Genomic DNA, 15,500 nt, shown 5'->3' with positions numbered 1-15,500 from the left:
ATCTACAGGACTGGGTTTGTCATCTCCAGGAGCTGCCTGGTGTTTGCAGCTTCGTGCCTCTCCTCTCGCTGTCCCCTGATGCAGCTGCAGGTGCAAACCCTGCGCAGAACTGGGAGCACATTCCTGATGACAGCTGGCATCCGGCGGCGAGCCGCTGCGTGTGGTGCGGCTGCGGAACCTGAGGGGGACAGAGAGCTGTAGGCAAGGGGCAGAGGCGAGGCCCTGCCTGCTCTGTACATGGGTTTTCCCTGGGAAAATGAGCCTGCATATGGCAGGGCGCACACCGCTGCTGGCCTCCGTGCCAGTTGGTGGGACATTTGAGCTGGGCAGGCCCTCCCTGGGATGGCTTTCTGTCTGGGGACGTCCCTAGGCCATCCTCCGGTGCCTCTCTGAAGCACCTGGGGCTCTGTGCAGGTCCTCTGTCCTCTGCAGAAACCTTGGCAGCATGTGGTCTGGCAGCGGTTGCTATGGGAGACAGATAGCAATAGGCAAGGGGCAGGGTGGGCACCAGGCAAGGACCTGCGTGCTCCCCTAGCACAGCTTTTCCCTGGGAGGGAAAGCTGTCCTGGGCACAGCAGAATGGTGCGCATGGAGTGCTGCCAGCCTCCGAGCTGCTCACAGGGCTGATCAGGCTCAGCAGGCTCTCCATTTGGGGACATATCTGGGACATCTTCTGATGTCTCTCTGATACGACTGGAGTTCTGTGCACCTCCTCTGGCCTCTGCGGAAACCTGTGAGGGGAGAGCAAAACCAGCCCTGTAGGTTCCTTGCCAGCAATACTCCAAGTTCCAGGTTATCTTCTCCTGGTTTGTCAATCATGCCCCTCACATGAAGGTAAGCCGGGGTAACCCCGGATGTCCATCTTTCTGCATGGAGCTGGATGGAAAGAAGACAGTACCAGGCATCTCCCCACAGTGCACACTCCAGTACAGCTCCTGTCTTTGCCTTCATTTCACACTTGGTCCTGACCACATGGACTTCCCTCACCTTGTGCTTGAAATTGACTGTACTTTCTGCTCCTTTGCATGCAGATGAATGTCCCTCAGGTCTGGGTCCTGCAGCCACAGGGGAAGCTGAAGGCATGGTCTTCATCTCACCATATGAAGAACCAGAAATGCTTGGTGGCACACTGGCTGCCTCAGCAGCTTCTTCCTCATGGCTGTCTTCCCATTCTTCTTCCACACCCTCCACAGTATCAGGGCAAAAACAGGAGAGTGTGGGCGTGCTCTCAGCCATCACTGCAGTGTTCCTGGTATCCATATCCAGCATGCCGTGATCAGTGCTGGCATCGCTGGCAGCACTGTCAATGGTCTCTTACTGTGTGTACTTAATTCTAATATCCTGGCTTTGGGAAGCACAAGATGCAGGGAAGTGGCCATCCACCCTCGATGTCATGTTGCAGAGGTCCAGCATGCCCCAAGCAGTGTCGGCAGCACTGGCCCCGTCATCTGCTGCTTGGAGCACGAGAAGCCTGGGCGTGCCCACACTGTATGGCTCAGACACGTTCCTTACAGTGGACTACAGGCATCTGGAGGCCAAGACTGCCCCTTCAGCAAAAGCTGCCCCAAATGTTTCAGAATTGATTACTGCCCTACAGGAACAGGCTCATCCCTTTCTGGCTGCCATTGATGCCTAAGACAGCTGTTTTATGGTCCCCTTGAAGAAGGTGGAGGACAATCAATTTTGCATTTACTTGGAGGGAGTGCAATGCACAGTCACCTGATTACCCCAGGGGTACAGACACTCGCCCACTCTGGCGCTTGGAGCATAGGCACAGAAGCTGGAGAAGCTCACGTTGGACCACGGTGTCCGGATTTATCTGTATACTGATGATATCCTCATAAGGGGGAATGATGATGTCAATGTAGGGAATACCCAAGCCTTTGCAGTGAGACACCTGAGGAGCCCTGATCCAGCTGGGACACTCCTGGTCTCCTCTAGGTAGGTGTCTGGCCGTGCCACCCACCACCATGGAATTTCCCTGGGAGGACTGGCCTGGATATGGCAGCGCATGGAACGCTGTCAGCCTCCATGCCACTTGGTGGGCCATCTGAGCTTGACAGGTCCCTCCCTGGGATTGTTTTCTGTCTGGGGATGTACCTGGGCCATCCTCCGGTGCATCTCTGAAGCACACGGAGCTCTGTGCACGTTCTTCAGCCTCTGCAGAAACCTGTGTGAAGAGAACAAAACCACACACCTGTATGCCACTGGCTGGTGATGGTGTGGGTGCCAGGGGTCCAGGGGAGGGATCCCCTTTCCAGGCCCCTTTGATTGAAGGCAAGGCAGGAATAACAGAGGGGCTGTCCACCCTAATGCATGGAGCTGGTTGGAAAGGAGACAGCATCTCCAGGCATCTCCCCACAGCGCACACTCCAGGCACCACTCCTGCCTCTGCCTCCAATTCATGCCTGGTGCTGACCTTGCTCACCTCATGCTGAGGGCCCACATCTTCTGCTCCCTCACATGCTGACACATGCTCCTCAGTCATGGGATCTGCAGCTACAGATGAAGCTGAAGAAATGGCCTCCACCTCACCAGATGGCTCATCGGATGTGCTGGATGTGATGCTGACTGCCTCTGATGCAGCATCTTCCTCAGAGTCACATCCCCAGTCTTCCTCCACATTCTCCAGTGTTGAAGGGCAAGGACAGGAGGGCGGGTGCATGCCCTCATCTCTCACTGCATTGTCTCTGGCATCCAGCGTGCCCTCAGCAGTGCTGGCAGCACTGTCGCTGTCATCACTGGACTCTTCCAGTATAACTGGCAGTCTAACAGTCCACTTTCTGGAGTCACCAGAGTCAAGAAACCAGTTACCAGCCCGGGATGTCGTGGGCCAGATACCTGGCATGCCCTGACGAGCGCCAACATTATTGAATGCGTCACCTCTTGCCTGGAGCCTTCGCTGCCTGGGGCTTCTCACATTCCTTGGCCAGGAAATATTCCAGTGTGACAACATCTGCTCGTTTCTGTCCTCCTCACGAATTCTCCGCATTGCTGGGATCATAGGAGAGTACCCAGAGGGCTCCCTGTTGATCTCGCTGGGATCTGGCAGTCTCCGTGCTTCTCCCAGACCTTGTCCGGAGGATTCAGGCATGGCCATAGCTGATTCTTCTCTTTCTCCTCCCTTGGACATTGGCAAGGGGAGCGATACTGCATCAGTCTCCTCTGCAGAGCTTGCAGCCTCGGAAGAATCTGAGCTTTCTGCATCTTCCAGCACTGATACAGGTAAAGGCTCAAGGTGCCCTGCAGGCCCTGGCTCAGCATCCAGAAGAGATGGTGAACACACAGCGTGTACCTCATCAGATGGGGCAAGAGATGCAACTTGCAGGGTGCCAGATGACTGTCCTGCCGTTTCTATCTCTGCAGCCTCTTCCAACTCTAGCTGCGAGTCCTGGACTATAACACCTCTGGCTGAGGAATCATCAGAAGCAGAAAACTGGCCCTCAGCCCTCGATGTCACACTGCAGATGCTCAGCGTGCCCTGAGCACTGTCAGCTGCACTGGCACTGTCTTCTGTTGCTTGGGGCCTTAGCAGCGGGGGCACGCTCATGCTATTTGGCCAGGAGATGTTCCAGTGTGGCAGCATCTGGTCCTTCTTCGCCTCATCCCGGATTCTCTGGATTGCTGGGTGAACTGGAGGATATCCATATGCCTCCCCGTAGACCTCTCTGGGATCTTGCAACCTCTGTTCTTCTCCCAGAGACTGGTTGGAGAATTCAGGCATGGTGGTAGCCGTTTCTTCTTCTTCTCCCTCGCATGCTCGCCAGAAAAAAGGTGCTGCATTGGCCTCCTCTGGAAAGTATTCAGCCTTGGAAGAAGTTGAGTGTTCCCCATCTTCAGGACCTGTTACAGCCAAAGCCTCAAGGTGTCCTCCAGGCCCAGGGTCCGCAGCCAGAAGAGAAGCCGAAGGCATGCTGCCTGCCTCATCAGGTGAGGCAAGAGATGCGCTCCACAGTTTGCCAGGTGAACATCCTGCGGATTCCCTCTCAGCAGTCTCTTCTAATTCTTGCAGCTCAACCTGCACTCCAGCATCCCTGGTTCGGGAACCACCAGAGGCAGGAATCTGAGCCTCAGCCCTCGATGTCGCGGAGCGTACGCCCAGGTTTCCCTGAGCAGTGTTGGCAGCACTGGGCCTGGGCACGCTCACAGAGTTTGCCCACCGTGTGTTGCAACTGGACAACATCTGCGGTGTGTGCTGAGGTCTCGGGGCAAGTACTGGGAGTCTGCTGCCTCTAATGCCACGTCCTCCTCGCCGAGCCGCTCTCCCGAGAGTATGTAGATTTTCCTATTTAAACTTACACATTCACTGTCTAAATGCAAAGACTGACTGTGAAATATCACTTTGTTTAATTACCCTAAGTTTGCACATTGACTAGTGAGGCAAACAAAATGAAGCATTCCAAAACTGTGCTTATCAGAATGTTAAAATATCTTTCAAATTAAGATGGCGTATGAGACTTGGCCTTTTGATCTTTGAAACTACTCACCACTTACAAAGAAAAGGAAGCTATAACTGGAAAAACGGGTTATTTCTTTATCAAGGAGTTTAGATCCTCAAAGAGGCACCAAGTAGAGCTTTTTAATTAAGCTTGCTAAACAAATGCCTAATCTTTCTGTGCGAGTATTTGTTTTGCAGTAAGCAGCCCTTTTTGCCCTTCTTAAACATTGATTCATATCAGAGGCACTGCAAACACTGTATTTTAAGAAGATCATTAAGCCTGATTATTAAGACTGGGAGCAACACACAGAGCCACAGCAATTGTTGTAGCTGTTCCCAGGCTTCTTTGGAGAATCCTCGTGGCTGCTCTGGGTGATAGCTTGCTCCTGGCTGGCTGGAAGAGACTACACCTTTTATCCACAGATGGTACTAGTGGGTCTCAAACCCTCATTCAGCAATCAGCTGGTGAAGAGACAGACAACCAGGCAAATGAGGGCAGCAAGGAAAGACAGTGTGCAGCCTTCAGCAGTGCTTGCAGCGTGGCCACAGGGACACAGCAACTCTGCTGAAAGCTACACAGCATGAAGATGTGCTACGTGTTGTGACCACCGTGGGCTGGAGAAACAGTATGCCTTTAGCACATAGTAGATTTTAACCCAGAAGCACATCCCAAGAGAGGATGTGGTTGACCAGATGTTGTTTGAAGGGTATTTGGGGTGGCCTCATCTCAGGGAGTTGTGCTGTGGTCAGAGTGCAGAGGGACCACGTGAAGAAGCTGTAGGAAGTGGCAATCGCTGAGGAAGACAAACAAGGGTATGAACAGTCCATTTAGATACCTCACCCTCTGTTTCAAGGGAAGAGGAAAGCAGGAGACATATGACAGGCCGGCCCCTACAGACCGTGGGCACCACACGGAGCAGATCTCCATTGCAGCCATGAAGCAGCCCATGGTAGGCGCGGCCTGCAGGAGGCCGCAGCCATGTTGTGCCCACAGGAGCAGCCCCGGGCCGGAGCTGCGGCCATGGAGAAGGGCCGCGGTGGGGCAGGAGGGCTGGGCCAGCTGCTGCTCTTGAAGAGGAGAGTGTGGTGTTGAAGCTCTGGGGAAGTGCTGCCCGTGGGGCAGTTTCTACAGGATGGACTCCGGGGTACGGAGCCACTTTAGAGTAGCGCTTGAAGAGCTGCAGTCTGTCAGAAGCCCGTGAGGGATTGGTTTAGAAAAGATGGCTGCCGTGAGAGGGACCCTGTGTGGTGCAACATCAGAGCTTTAGGGACCGACCATAGCCCCAGTTCCCTGCTCCACTTAAGGGGACGACTTGGAAGAGAATGAGTGAATGGGAAAATGTTTTTAGTTTGCTTCTAGTTCCTCAGTGCTCTAGTCTGCTATTAACAGACAGAAACTTACATTCGTCCCCTAACTTGAGTCTGTTTTGCACACGATGGTCCTTGGTGAGAGATCTCCCTGTCCTTATCTCAACTGAAGCTCTCCTTCATTGTATTTTCATCCCTGTTCCTTTAAGAAGGGAGAGTGAAAGAGCAGCATGGTGGAGTGCAGCCAGCCAGCCCCGTTAAGCATACACACGTCTCCTGAATAGCCATGGCACTAGAGTGAAAATCTTATTCAGTGTATAAATTGAGACCACCATGGCTGGTAGTTAAAATCCTGCCAGCACACTCTCTTGTGTTTTGGAAAAAAAGGCTGGTTTTTTTTTTCTCCTGGAAATTTGTTCAGATATATTACTTAAAAACTTATTTCATTTGAAACCTGCAATAGTTTCAGATGCCTATATTGGCATTTTTTCTATTAATAGGAAATATATTGTCACTGGACTATATAGGAAGTGGGAAATAGTGTCACTGGATTTTTGTCTTCTATAAAATGTAAATAGTAATTGTATATAAATGTAAATATATAATAGCATAATATGTGGAATAATGGAAATGTCTATAAAATGTAAATATTTATATGAAGATATAAATTTGGCAGCAAAGTAGACATGGCAGTAATTTTTTGAGAATTGTTTGCTCATACATCTACATAATACAACAAAAATGTTAGTGCTTGTATGACAGCAAATTTTAAGTCCAAATCTGGAAATTCACTTATTTGAAAAGATGGGATGGGGGAGAGAATCAGAAAAAAAATGATTTGGTTGAGATAAAAACTGTTTACTAAGGCAGAAAAATAAGAGAGAAATTACAGTAGTGCTAATAATACATGCATACGTATATATACTTACAAAACAAATGATTCACAAGCAATTATCATCTGCCAGTCTCTCCCAAAGCAGTGGCTGCCCATCTCAGTCAAACCCGTCAGTTTTGAGGTTTTTTTCACCATGTCATACGGTATGGATTACCCTTGTGGCCTGTTTCATTAGAAAATGAAAAGCATGACGCAGCTCCCTTACTAGGGGTTCTGAAGGAGCAGTTAAGGTATAAAGAAAATAGCGATACTGTCGCCCATAGTTTGCCTCAAGAAAAAATCTACCCTCTAGAAGGATTGAAAGAAATGAAGGCAAGGCTAGACAAATTAGAGGCCTCTCCAGCCCAGATGCACCCTTTGATAAAAACCGAATATGCATTCAATAACAGGGAGGATCTAGATCCTCAAATGAATGTTAAAGGAATTCCCTTCTCAGCCACTGAACTAGCAAAATTGAAAAAAGATTTCAGCCGCTCTCCAAAGGAGTCAGAAAATGAGTATGTATGGAGGGTTAGTCTCACTGGTGGAGACCAGATACAGCTAATGGAAAAGGAAGCGGGAGGTTACTGGGGACCAGGAGTATTTTTAACTACTGGCAACAATGGTGCTCCCTGGTCCTTAACACAGAGGGCTGCCTATTGGGCAGGTGGTCTCAATCCTTTAGAAAAGGGATACCCTCTTGCTATTACTGGAACAGTCGACCAGTTAGTAGAGAGCGTTCAAAAGGCTGCTTGTCTCCAAATGATGTATGATAGAAAGCTGCAGCCACACCACGAATCACCTATGATGATGCCTGTTGATCCTGAGAGAATGACTGCTTTAATTAGGGGGCTTCCAGAGTCATTGAAACCCATAGGCATACAACTGCAAGGAAAGATACAAGCTATGTGTCAGGGAGAGAGAACCCGGGCAGCGTTAGAAGGAACTGTAACATCTAACCATCTGCAGTCAGGGGACGTATGGGCGTGGAAGAAGGCTGTCCAAGAGTTAATCAACTATGGAAGAAAATATGGGTCAGTGATTTCTTCCGCCAGTAAATTTGAGCCAAGGGAAGTAAGACTTGCAGCGGTCAGCCTTGCCCCCAGGCCACCTAGCCCAAAGCTCAGTGGGACTGGAAGGGTTTCATTGTCAGTAAAAACAGATAGGCGGAATATTGATCATAAAGGTAATTGTCTCTGGACACTGGGCTGGCAAAAGGATGCCCCGTGAGATCTGATGAATGGAATACCCACTGTCAGGTTAGAGAAATTAGTTAAGTGGTGGCCAGAACAAAAGCTCAAGACCTGGAAAGCAAAACCTGAGCAGCTATCCAATAAAAAACTGATGTCTTCGCCCCTCCCAAGTGACCGGGGTGGGGGCAGTGAAGGGTGGATGCATTAGAAAGCTTACCACAAAGGGAAACCAGATCCTCCATTTAACACCTTGTGTCTAAAGGCCTCACCACTCTTGCCAATTACCCCTGTGAGTCATGATCCAGAGGCTGATAAGCCAGGGAAACACTCTTATCTCCCTGGCCAGCCTGTGCGATTGACTCAGCTAACATGAGGCCAGTTCCCTAACCTTAACAGAATCCCTTACCAAATATCCTTGGAAGGCTAAAGACACCCCGAAAAAAGTAATATGAAATCAACACTTCCTCAATTGTTCCCTCATTTTTTAACCATATTTACAAAGCCCAAAAAGGGCAAGTTGGTTCTTGTTTTATTTTACAGAAGATCCCCGTGGGCACTTGACAGAAAGGCTAATTTTAAGGCTGATTTTAACCGTTTGTGTTTTGTGACAGAAATACTGAAGATTTGATCATGCTAGAATACTGAGTATACCTCTTAATTACATTTTCTTGGTTGCAATCATATTGTGTTTTGCATTGTTGTGAGTGTGGGTGGTGATTGATATCAGTCCTTGGATCTGTTAAATTTCACAACTGGGTTCAGAGTTCTTACAGGTCATCCTGGCTTACTGGTACTCCCTGCACAGTGATACCATTTCTTTTGACCCCTTCTTTCACCCCTTTTTTTCAAACTGATTATGATTTGCATGTGACTCCTCCACAGTGTTTCCAAATTCCTAACAAACTGGGAAATGAATCAAGAGACCCATCTAATATCTGTTAGATGTGGGCACAAAAGAAATCTATCGTAAAGCCTTTTGCACTGATGCTTTTCAGTGTCACACCAGTCCAGGAGTTCCATCCAAAACATGGTTGTTGGAAAGTGTCTAAGTTTTGATAAGAGACGTGTATGTTTTTGGGATTACTCCTCTTGATGGTTTATACTGTGGACTATCCTGCACACACTATCCTGTGAAAAATTCTGTAGACTGTAGCAATACTTGAACTTGCCAAACTAAGATTTATATCTCTCAGCATTTGAATTGCTTTGGAAATGTTCAAGTGGAGAGTTCTCGTGATACTAAATCATCTTAGAAAACATTACATGGCAAGTCCACATATTGTCAAATTGGACTAGATACGCTTTTGATGAATTCACTGAAGTGTAATATTGTATGGGTGTTCATAAACACCACAACCTCTACTGAAGAATTCCCATCTGGATCTTGGCTTACACTGGGAGTTCCTGGGTGGGGAAAGCAGCTGACACAAATAGCTCTATTTGTTTTACTTACTGATTTAATATTATTGGCTATTGTTAAAGGTATGGTTATTGCCAAATGTACAGTTGTCTCTTTTCACTTTCTAATTTTTATTCATTATGGAACGTTCGTGTCACCACTCCTGAAGAGTCACAGGTGGTGTCTGTGGCAAATTGAATGACTCTAATTGTTGTCTAAAAATGGAATGATAATGAAAATGTTGCTGAACAAATTGCCCACGGGAGAAACGTATCCTTTTTCCTGTGCTGTTGCAACTCTTATGTTTGTTTCTTGTATGGCTCCATGTTTGATTCAACTTTTATACAAGGAGTTGTATCCTCCATGTACTTTGTAACCACTTCAACTGATGATGAACAAGTCCAACAAATCAGGGCAACCTCTGTAACCAAGCCCAAGAAATTCTTCATAACAACTGTAACATTTAACCCCCCTTCCCACTCCTCTTTTCCCTTATGCTTACTTTTTTTTTTTTTTCTTACTTTCTTTTTTCTCTTTTCCTCACCACCATGGAGGGTCACTTATGCTTCATTTCAAGCAATCTTTGAGCCACGTGGTGGTGTGAGAATTCTTTGATTTTTTTTTTTTTTTTTGGCTCAAAGCTTGCTTCCTGAGGTATTTCTTGTGATAAGGCTGCCTTGTCTAGGAGATGAGTGATGGGTGTTGCTGTGTGGCAATCAACATCACTGTGTGGACAATTTTAGCTGTTTGCCTTTGGTAGGGAGTGCTCAGGACTGCTTACTGGTGGAAGATATAGCCTGTGACCAAATAACTCCAGCTTGCTATGAGACTGGGCGATGATACCATTGTATCCTGTGAAGGCAAGATACAAGTGGGCACCTCCCTGCTCCCTCTTATCTACTGGCAAGGCCCAGAAGAAAGGAACAAAAGGGGTTCTTTCTGAGATCCCAAAGCCAGAAGCTGCCACTCCAAAGAGAGCTGACTTTGGACTTATAAATAAGTTTGTACTACCACTGAAAAGTTGCCATCATCGCTGTAGTCACTGTCATCGCCAACAGAACAACAATGCTCGGCAACCCACCACTACTGAAGATCAGTGACTGAACTATCATGCTGGATCCATGGTGGTGACTATCTCCCTCTTGCTTCCTATAAAGACTCCTTTCTTCCAGGAAACATTCCAGGCCAGGCTTGATCCAGAGGCAGAAGAGACGGATGCAGAGGTAGGGAACCCAGTCCACCTTGGGGGGTGGAAACAAGGTTGGAAAAAGGTGATCTTTGAGATCCCATCAAACCCATCCCTAGAGGTGTTCAAGGCCAGATTGGATGGGGCCCTGGGCAATCTGGACTAGTATTAAATGGGGAGGTTGGTGGCCCTGCCTGTGGCAGGAGGATTGGAGATTCATGAACTGTGCAATCAAGGGATAATAGCATCTGCAAACTTTCCTTATAACTCTCCTGTATGGACAGTGTGGAAGTCTAACGGCAAATGGAGACCTAGAGTGGACTAAAGGCGTCTGGACTAAAGGACTGCCCCTTCAGCAAAAGCTGCCCCAAATGGGCCTTCTAGGTAGGTGTCTGGCCGTGCTCTCACCCCTACAGGCACAGCGGTGCTCTCCCACCAGGGCTGCCCCTTTCAGAGCCCCTCACCCCCTTCATCGCAGCCCACCTCACACACACACCGGCTCAGCCAGCTCACACTTTGCAAGTCACAAATCACTCTCCCTTGCACGCCCACGCTCTCTGCACTTGCTGCCACCACCGACACATGGATCCATTGCCCCGTGCTCTGAGCCCAGTAGTCGCACTCAGAGACCAACCATGCATGAGTGACAGATCAGACAGCACTCAGGCAGGATAGAATAAAGATGGCATTTAATCAGAATTCTATGTTGACAGGATGGAATCAGAATTCTGCATTGACAAGATGGAATCAGAATTCTACGTTGACAGGATGGAATCAGAATTCGACATTGACAAAATGGAATCAGAATTCTATGTAGACATGATGGAATCAGAATTCTATGTTGACAAGATGGAATCAGAATTCTACGTTGACAGGATGGAATCATAATTTGACACTGACAAGATGGAATTAGGCATCTCTGGGGTGCTGCCTGGTGTTTGCAGCCTCGTGCTTCTCCTCTTGCTGTCCCCTGATGCAGCTGCAGGTGCAAATCCTGCGCAGAGCCCGGAGCACATTCCTGATGACAGCTGGCATCCGGCGGCGAGCTGCTGCTGTCTTCATCTTACCAGCTGAGGAATGAGAAATGCTTGGTGGCACACTGACTGCCTCAGCAGCTTCTTCCTCACGGTTGTCCTCCCATTCTTCTTCCACACCCACCATGGTATCAGGGCAAAAACAGGAGGGCGTGGGCATGCTCTCAGCCATCACTGCAGTGTCCCTGGCATCCAGCATGCTGTGAGCGGTGCTGGCATCACTGGCAGCATCGTCAATGATCGCTTCCTCTGCATACTTAATTCCAATACCCCAGCTTTGGGAATCACAAGAGGCAGGAAAGTGGCCATCTGCCCTCGATGTAGTGGCGCAGATGTCCAGCATGCCCCAAGCAGTGTCGGCAGCATTGGCACCATCATCTGCTGCTTGGAGCACGAGAAGCCTGGGCATGCCCACACTGTATGGCTCAGACTTGTTCCCAGTAGACAACATCTGCTCCCTTCTTGCCTCGTCACGGATTCTCCGGATTGCTGGGTGAATTGGAGGACATCCATAGACCTTCCAGTACATCTCTCCGAGATCTTGCAGAATTGATGGTTCTCCTAGAGATTGACTGGAGGACTCAGGCATGGCCATAGCTGGTTCTTCTCCTTCTTCTCCCTCACTCAATGACAGGAAGAAGGGTGCTTCGCTGGCCACCTCCGGAGAGTGCGCTGCTGTGAAACAGTCCGAGTCTTCCACATCTTCAGGCACAGATATAGGCAATGGCTCAAGGTGTCCTCTAAGCCCAGCACCTACATCCAGAAGCGAAGCTGAACGTGATATTTCTGCCTCATCAGACTGGGCAAGACATGCATTCTGCAGGTCACCAGATGACTGTCCTGCAGTTCCTGTCTCAACAACCTCTTCCGAATCATGGTGTACATCCCACATTCCCGCATCCCAGGATAGGAGGTCCCCTGCCACAGGAATGGGGCCCTCCACCATCGATGTTGTGGTGCAGGTCTCCAGCATACTCTGAACAGTGTCAGTAGCACTGGCACTGTCATGTGCTGCTTGGGGTCTTAGCAGCCTGAGGATGCTCTCATTGCATGGGCAGGAGATGTTCCAGGTGGACAACATCTGCTCCTTCCTTGCCTCATCCTGAATTCTACGAATTGCTGGGAAAATTGGAGAATATCCATAAGTCTCCCTGTAGAGCTCTCTGGGATCTTGCAGTCTTGATGGTTCCCCCTTAGCTTGTTTGGACAATTCCAGCACAGGCATAGCTTCTTCTTCTCCCTCGGACACTGACAAGCGGAGAGATGCTGCATCAGCATTCTCTACAGAGCGTGCAGCCTCGGAAGAATCTGAGCTTTCTGCATCTTCCAGCACTGATGCAGGCAGAGGCTCAAGGTGTTCTACAGGCCCTGGATCAGCATCCAGAAGAGATGGTGAACACACGGTGTGTGCCTCATCCGACTGGGCAAGACATGCACTCTGCAGGTCACCAGATGACTGTCCTGCAGATTCTGTCTCAGCAGCCTCTTCCGAATCATGCTGTTCATCCTGCACGCCAGCATCCCCGGATATGAACTCTCCTGGTGCAGGAATGGGGCCCTCCACCATCGATGTTGTGGTGCAGGTCTCCAGCATACTCTCAACAGTGTCGGTAGCACTGGCACTGTCATGTGCTGCTTGGGGTCTCAGCAGCCTGAGCATGCTCTCGTTGCTTGGCCAGGAGATGTTCCAGGTGGACAACATCTGCTCCTTCCTCGCCTCATTCTGAATTCTATGAATTGCTGGGAAAATTGGAGAATATCCATAGGTCTCCCCGTAGATCTCTCTGGCATCTTGCAGTTTTGGTGTTTCTCCCAGAGGTTCTTTGGACAATTCCAGCACAGGCATAGCTATTTCTTCTTCTCCTCCCTTGCATGCTGACAGGAGTGGTGCTGCATTGACCTCCTCTGGACAGTGCGTGGTCTCGTTTTCTGCATTTTCAGGCACTGATGCAGGCAATGGCTCAAGCTGTCCTGCAGGCCCAAGACCAGCGCCCAGAAGAGAAGCTGAACACACTGTCTCTGCCTCATCAGACAGGGCAAGACATGCATTCTGCAGGTCACCAGATGACTGTCTTGCAGTTCCTGTCTCAACAATCTCTTCTAAATCATGCGGTTCATCCCGCACTCCAGCATCCCAGGAGGGGAGCTCCCCTGGTGCAGGAAAGAGGCCCTCCACCATCACTGTTGTGGTGCAGGTGTCCAGCATACCCTGAGCACTGTTGGTAGCACTGGCACTGGCATGTGCTGCTTGGGGTCTTAGCAGCCTGAGCATGCTCAGATTTGGCCAGGAGATGTTCCAGCTGGACAACATCTGCTCCCTCCTTGCCTCATCCCGAATTCTCCAGATTGCTGGGTGTACTGGAGAACATCTGTAGGCCACCTGGTTGACCCCTCTGGGATCTTGCAGTCTCAGTGCTGCTCCCAGAGCTTGTTTGAAGGCTTCAGGCATGGTGGTGGCAGTTACGTCTCTTTCTCCCCCCTCACACACTCTTGGGAACAGCACTGCATTATTGGCCTCCTCTGGAGAGTGTGCAGCCTTGGGAGAATCTAGGTTGCCTGCATCTTCAGGCACTAATGCAGGCAGGGGCTCCTTGTCTTGCTCTTTGCCGCCTGCCTGCCCTTCTGGGCCCTTCTGAGCTGCTCTGGAAGATGGTGTAGTGGCAGCACGAGTGTCTGTGCTGCCCTCCTGAGCATCTCTCCAAGCTGCGTGGACTTTCCCAGCCTTGGTGGTCAGTCCCTGGGCCGTTCCTGCTGGTGTTCTCAGGCTGCTGGTAGGTGCTTGGCGCCCTGGTACTGCCAGCTGCACTCCGGCTCTTGGGCTTGCGGCTGCAGCACAGCTCAGGGACACCACGTAGTTCTGTCTGGGTCTGGCACTGCGACGCCCGAGAACAGCTGAGACTTCCAGGGCTGCACCCCGGCTCTCAGCCCCTGCTGTCCCATCCTGGACATGCAAGGTTCCCGGAGGTCTCGGGGCAAGGACTGGGAGTCTGCTGCCCCTGATGCCCACGGCACGTGCTCTGCCACTTGGAGATGGTGTGGAAGAGGCTGCCGCTGGCAGAGCAGGCAGCTTGCAGACCCCAGAAGCTGCTGCTGCACGCCTGGGTGCTGCTGCCGGCAGCCCCGCCCGCCTTAAGCGAGGCAGCAAGGGTGGCTGAGGCTGTCTGCTTTGGCCACTGGCACCGCCGCCGGTCGCCGACTCCAGGAACTGCCGCCCGCCCGCCTGCAAGAGAAGCCGAGGAGAAAGGCCGAGTGAGCGCGGTCCTCGCCGCTCGCGCCGCACGCAGCACCGAGGGCAGCGCTCAGCCCGCGGGCGGCTGCCGCCCCGCTCCCCACAGCCGCACCGGCACAGGGCGGTCCCCACGCGGCGCGGGAAGACGTCCGGCCCCGCCTCCCTCGGGCTCCCTACCTGTGCGCGGCGGCTCCCGGAGGCCCGCGCGCTCTCCGGGCCGGGCAGCGGCGGCAGACGGACGCCGCGGAGGGACGAGCCCGGGCTCCGGCCGCCCGGCGGCACCACCTGCGGGGAGAAGGAGAACCGGGATGGAGGCGGCGAAGGCGCGGCCGGCGTCCCCCGCGGCGGCGACTTCGACGGCCGCCGGCGGCCCGGCCGAGCCCGAGCGCCTCCCTCCCCGGCCCGCACCTGTCGGCGGTCGCGCACGCGTGGCAGCCCCGCGTCGGGCTGGCGGTCGTCCTTCTTCTCCCGCTCCTCGCTCATCGCCGCGTCCTCGCGCAGACGCTCGGTCGCACGCACCCGGGGGAGCCGCGTCCTCCTCGCGGAGCCGCTCTCCCGAGAGTGAGCGGCACTCTCTCCGGGGGACTCCGGCCCCTCGCGGCGGCCCCGCGTCACAATGGCCTTGGGGCGCGACGCCGGCCCGCGTCACAGAGCCCCGGCGGGCTCCGCAGCGCACTGCGGCAGCCCTCCGCGCCCGCCTGGGCAGCCGGCTGCCCGGGGCTCGGCGTCGTCCTGACGACGGCGGGCCACTGGCGGCACGTCGCGGCAGCGTGTGGGGCACGGAGCGCTGCAGGCAGGGGCCGCTGCAGGCTCTCCCTGGGACGGTGGGCCTGGATACG

General features: G+C 51.7%; 1 protein-coding gene across 1 annotated transcript; it reads right to left on the bottom strand.

Moving 5' to 3' along the window:
* Positions 1-2: 2 nt before the first annotated feature.
* On the bottom strand, positions 3-15,144 carry LOC149916730 (uncharacterized). Its single transcript, XM_090145752.1, has 6 exons — positions 14,766-15,144; positions 11,466-12,680; positions 9,994-10,064; positions 2,429-4,285; positions 2,101-2,170; positions 3-178 (listed from the first exon to the last, which is right to left on the bottom strand). The coding sequence occupies exons 1-6, from the start codon at positions 15,142-15,144 to the stop codon at positions 3-5; spliced, it is 3,768 nt and encodes a 1,255-aa protein (XP_090001878.1).
* Positions 15,145-15,500: the final 356 nt, after the last annotated feature.

This window comes from Phasianus colchicus, chromosome 9 (assembly GCF_987193195.1).
Source record: "Phasianus colchicus chromosome 9, bPhaCol1.hap1.1, whole genome shotgun sequence".
Lineage (NCBI taxonomy): Eukaryota > Metazoa > Chordata > Aves > Galliformes > Phasianidae > Phasianus > Phasianus colchicus.
The sequence above is the reverse complement of the archived record's forward strand: the minus strand, read 5'-3'. Positions and strand labels throughout refer to the sequence as shown.

Bases quoted from the DNA above. Each gene is read 5' to 3' on its own strand.
- LOC149916730 (XM_090145752.1), bottom strand. From the start codon at position 15,144: ATGAGCGAGGAGCGGGAGAAGAAGGACGACCGCCAGCCCGACGCGGGG. The intron at 4,286-9,993 runs GTAAGCAGTCCT...AAGTTTAAATAG, and splicing joins ACAGGCTATATCTTCCACCA to GAAAATCTACATACTCTCGG. The intron at 2,171-2,428 runs GTGAGCAAGGTC...CTCTTCACACAG, and splicing joins ATGTGGGCCCTCAGCATGAG to GTTTCTGCAGAGGCTGAAGA.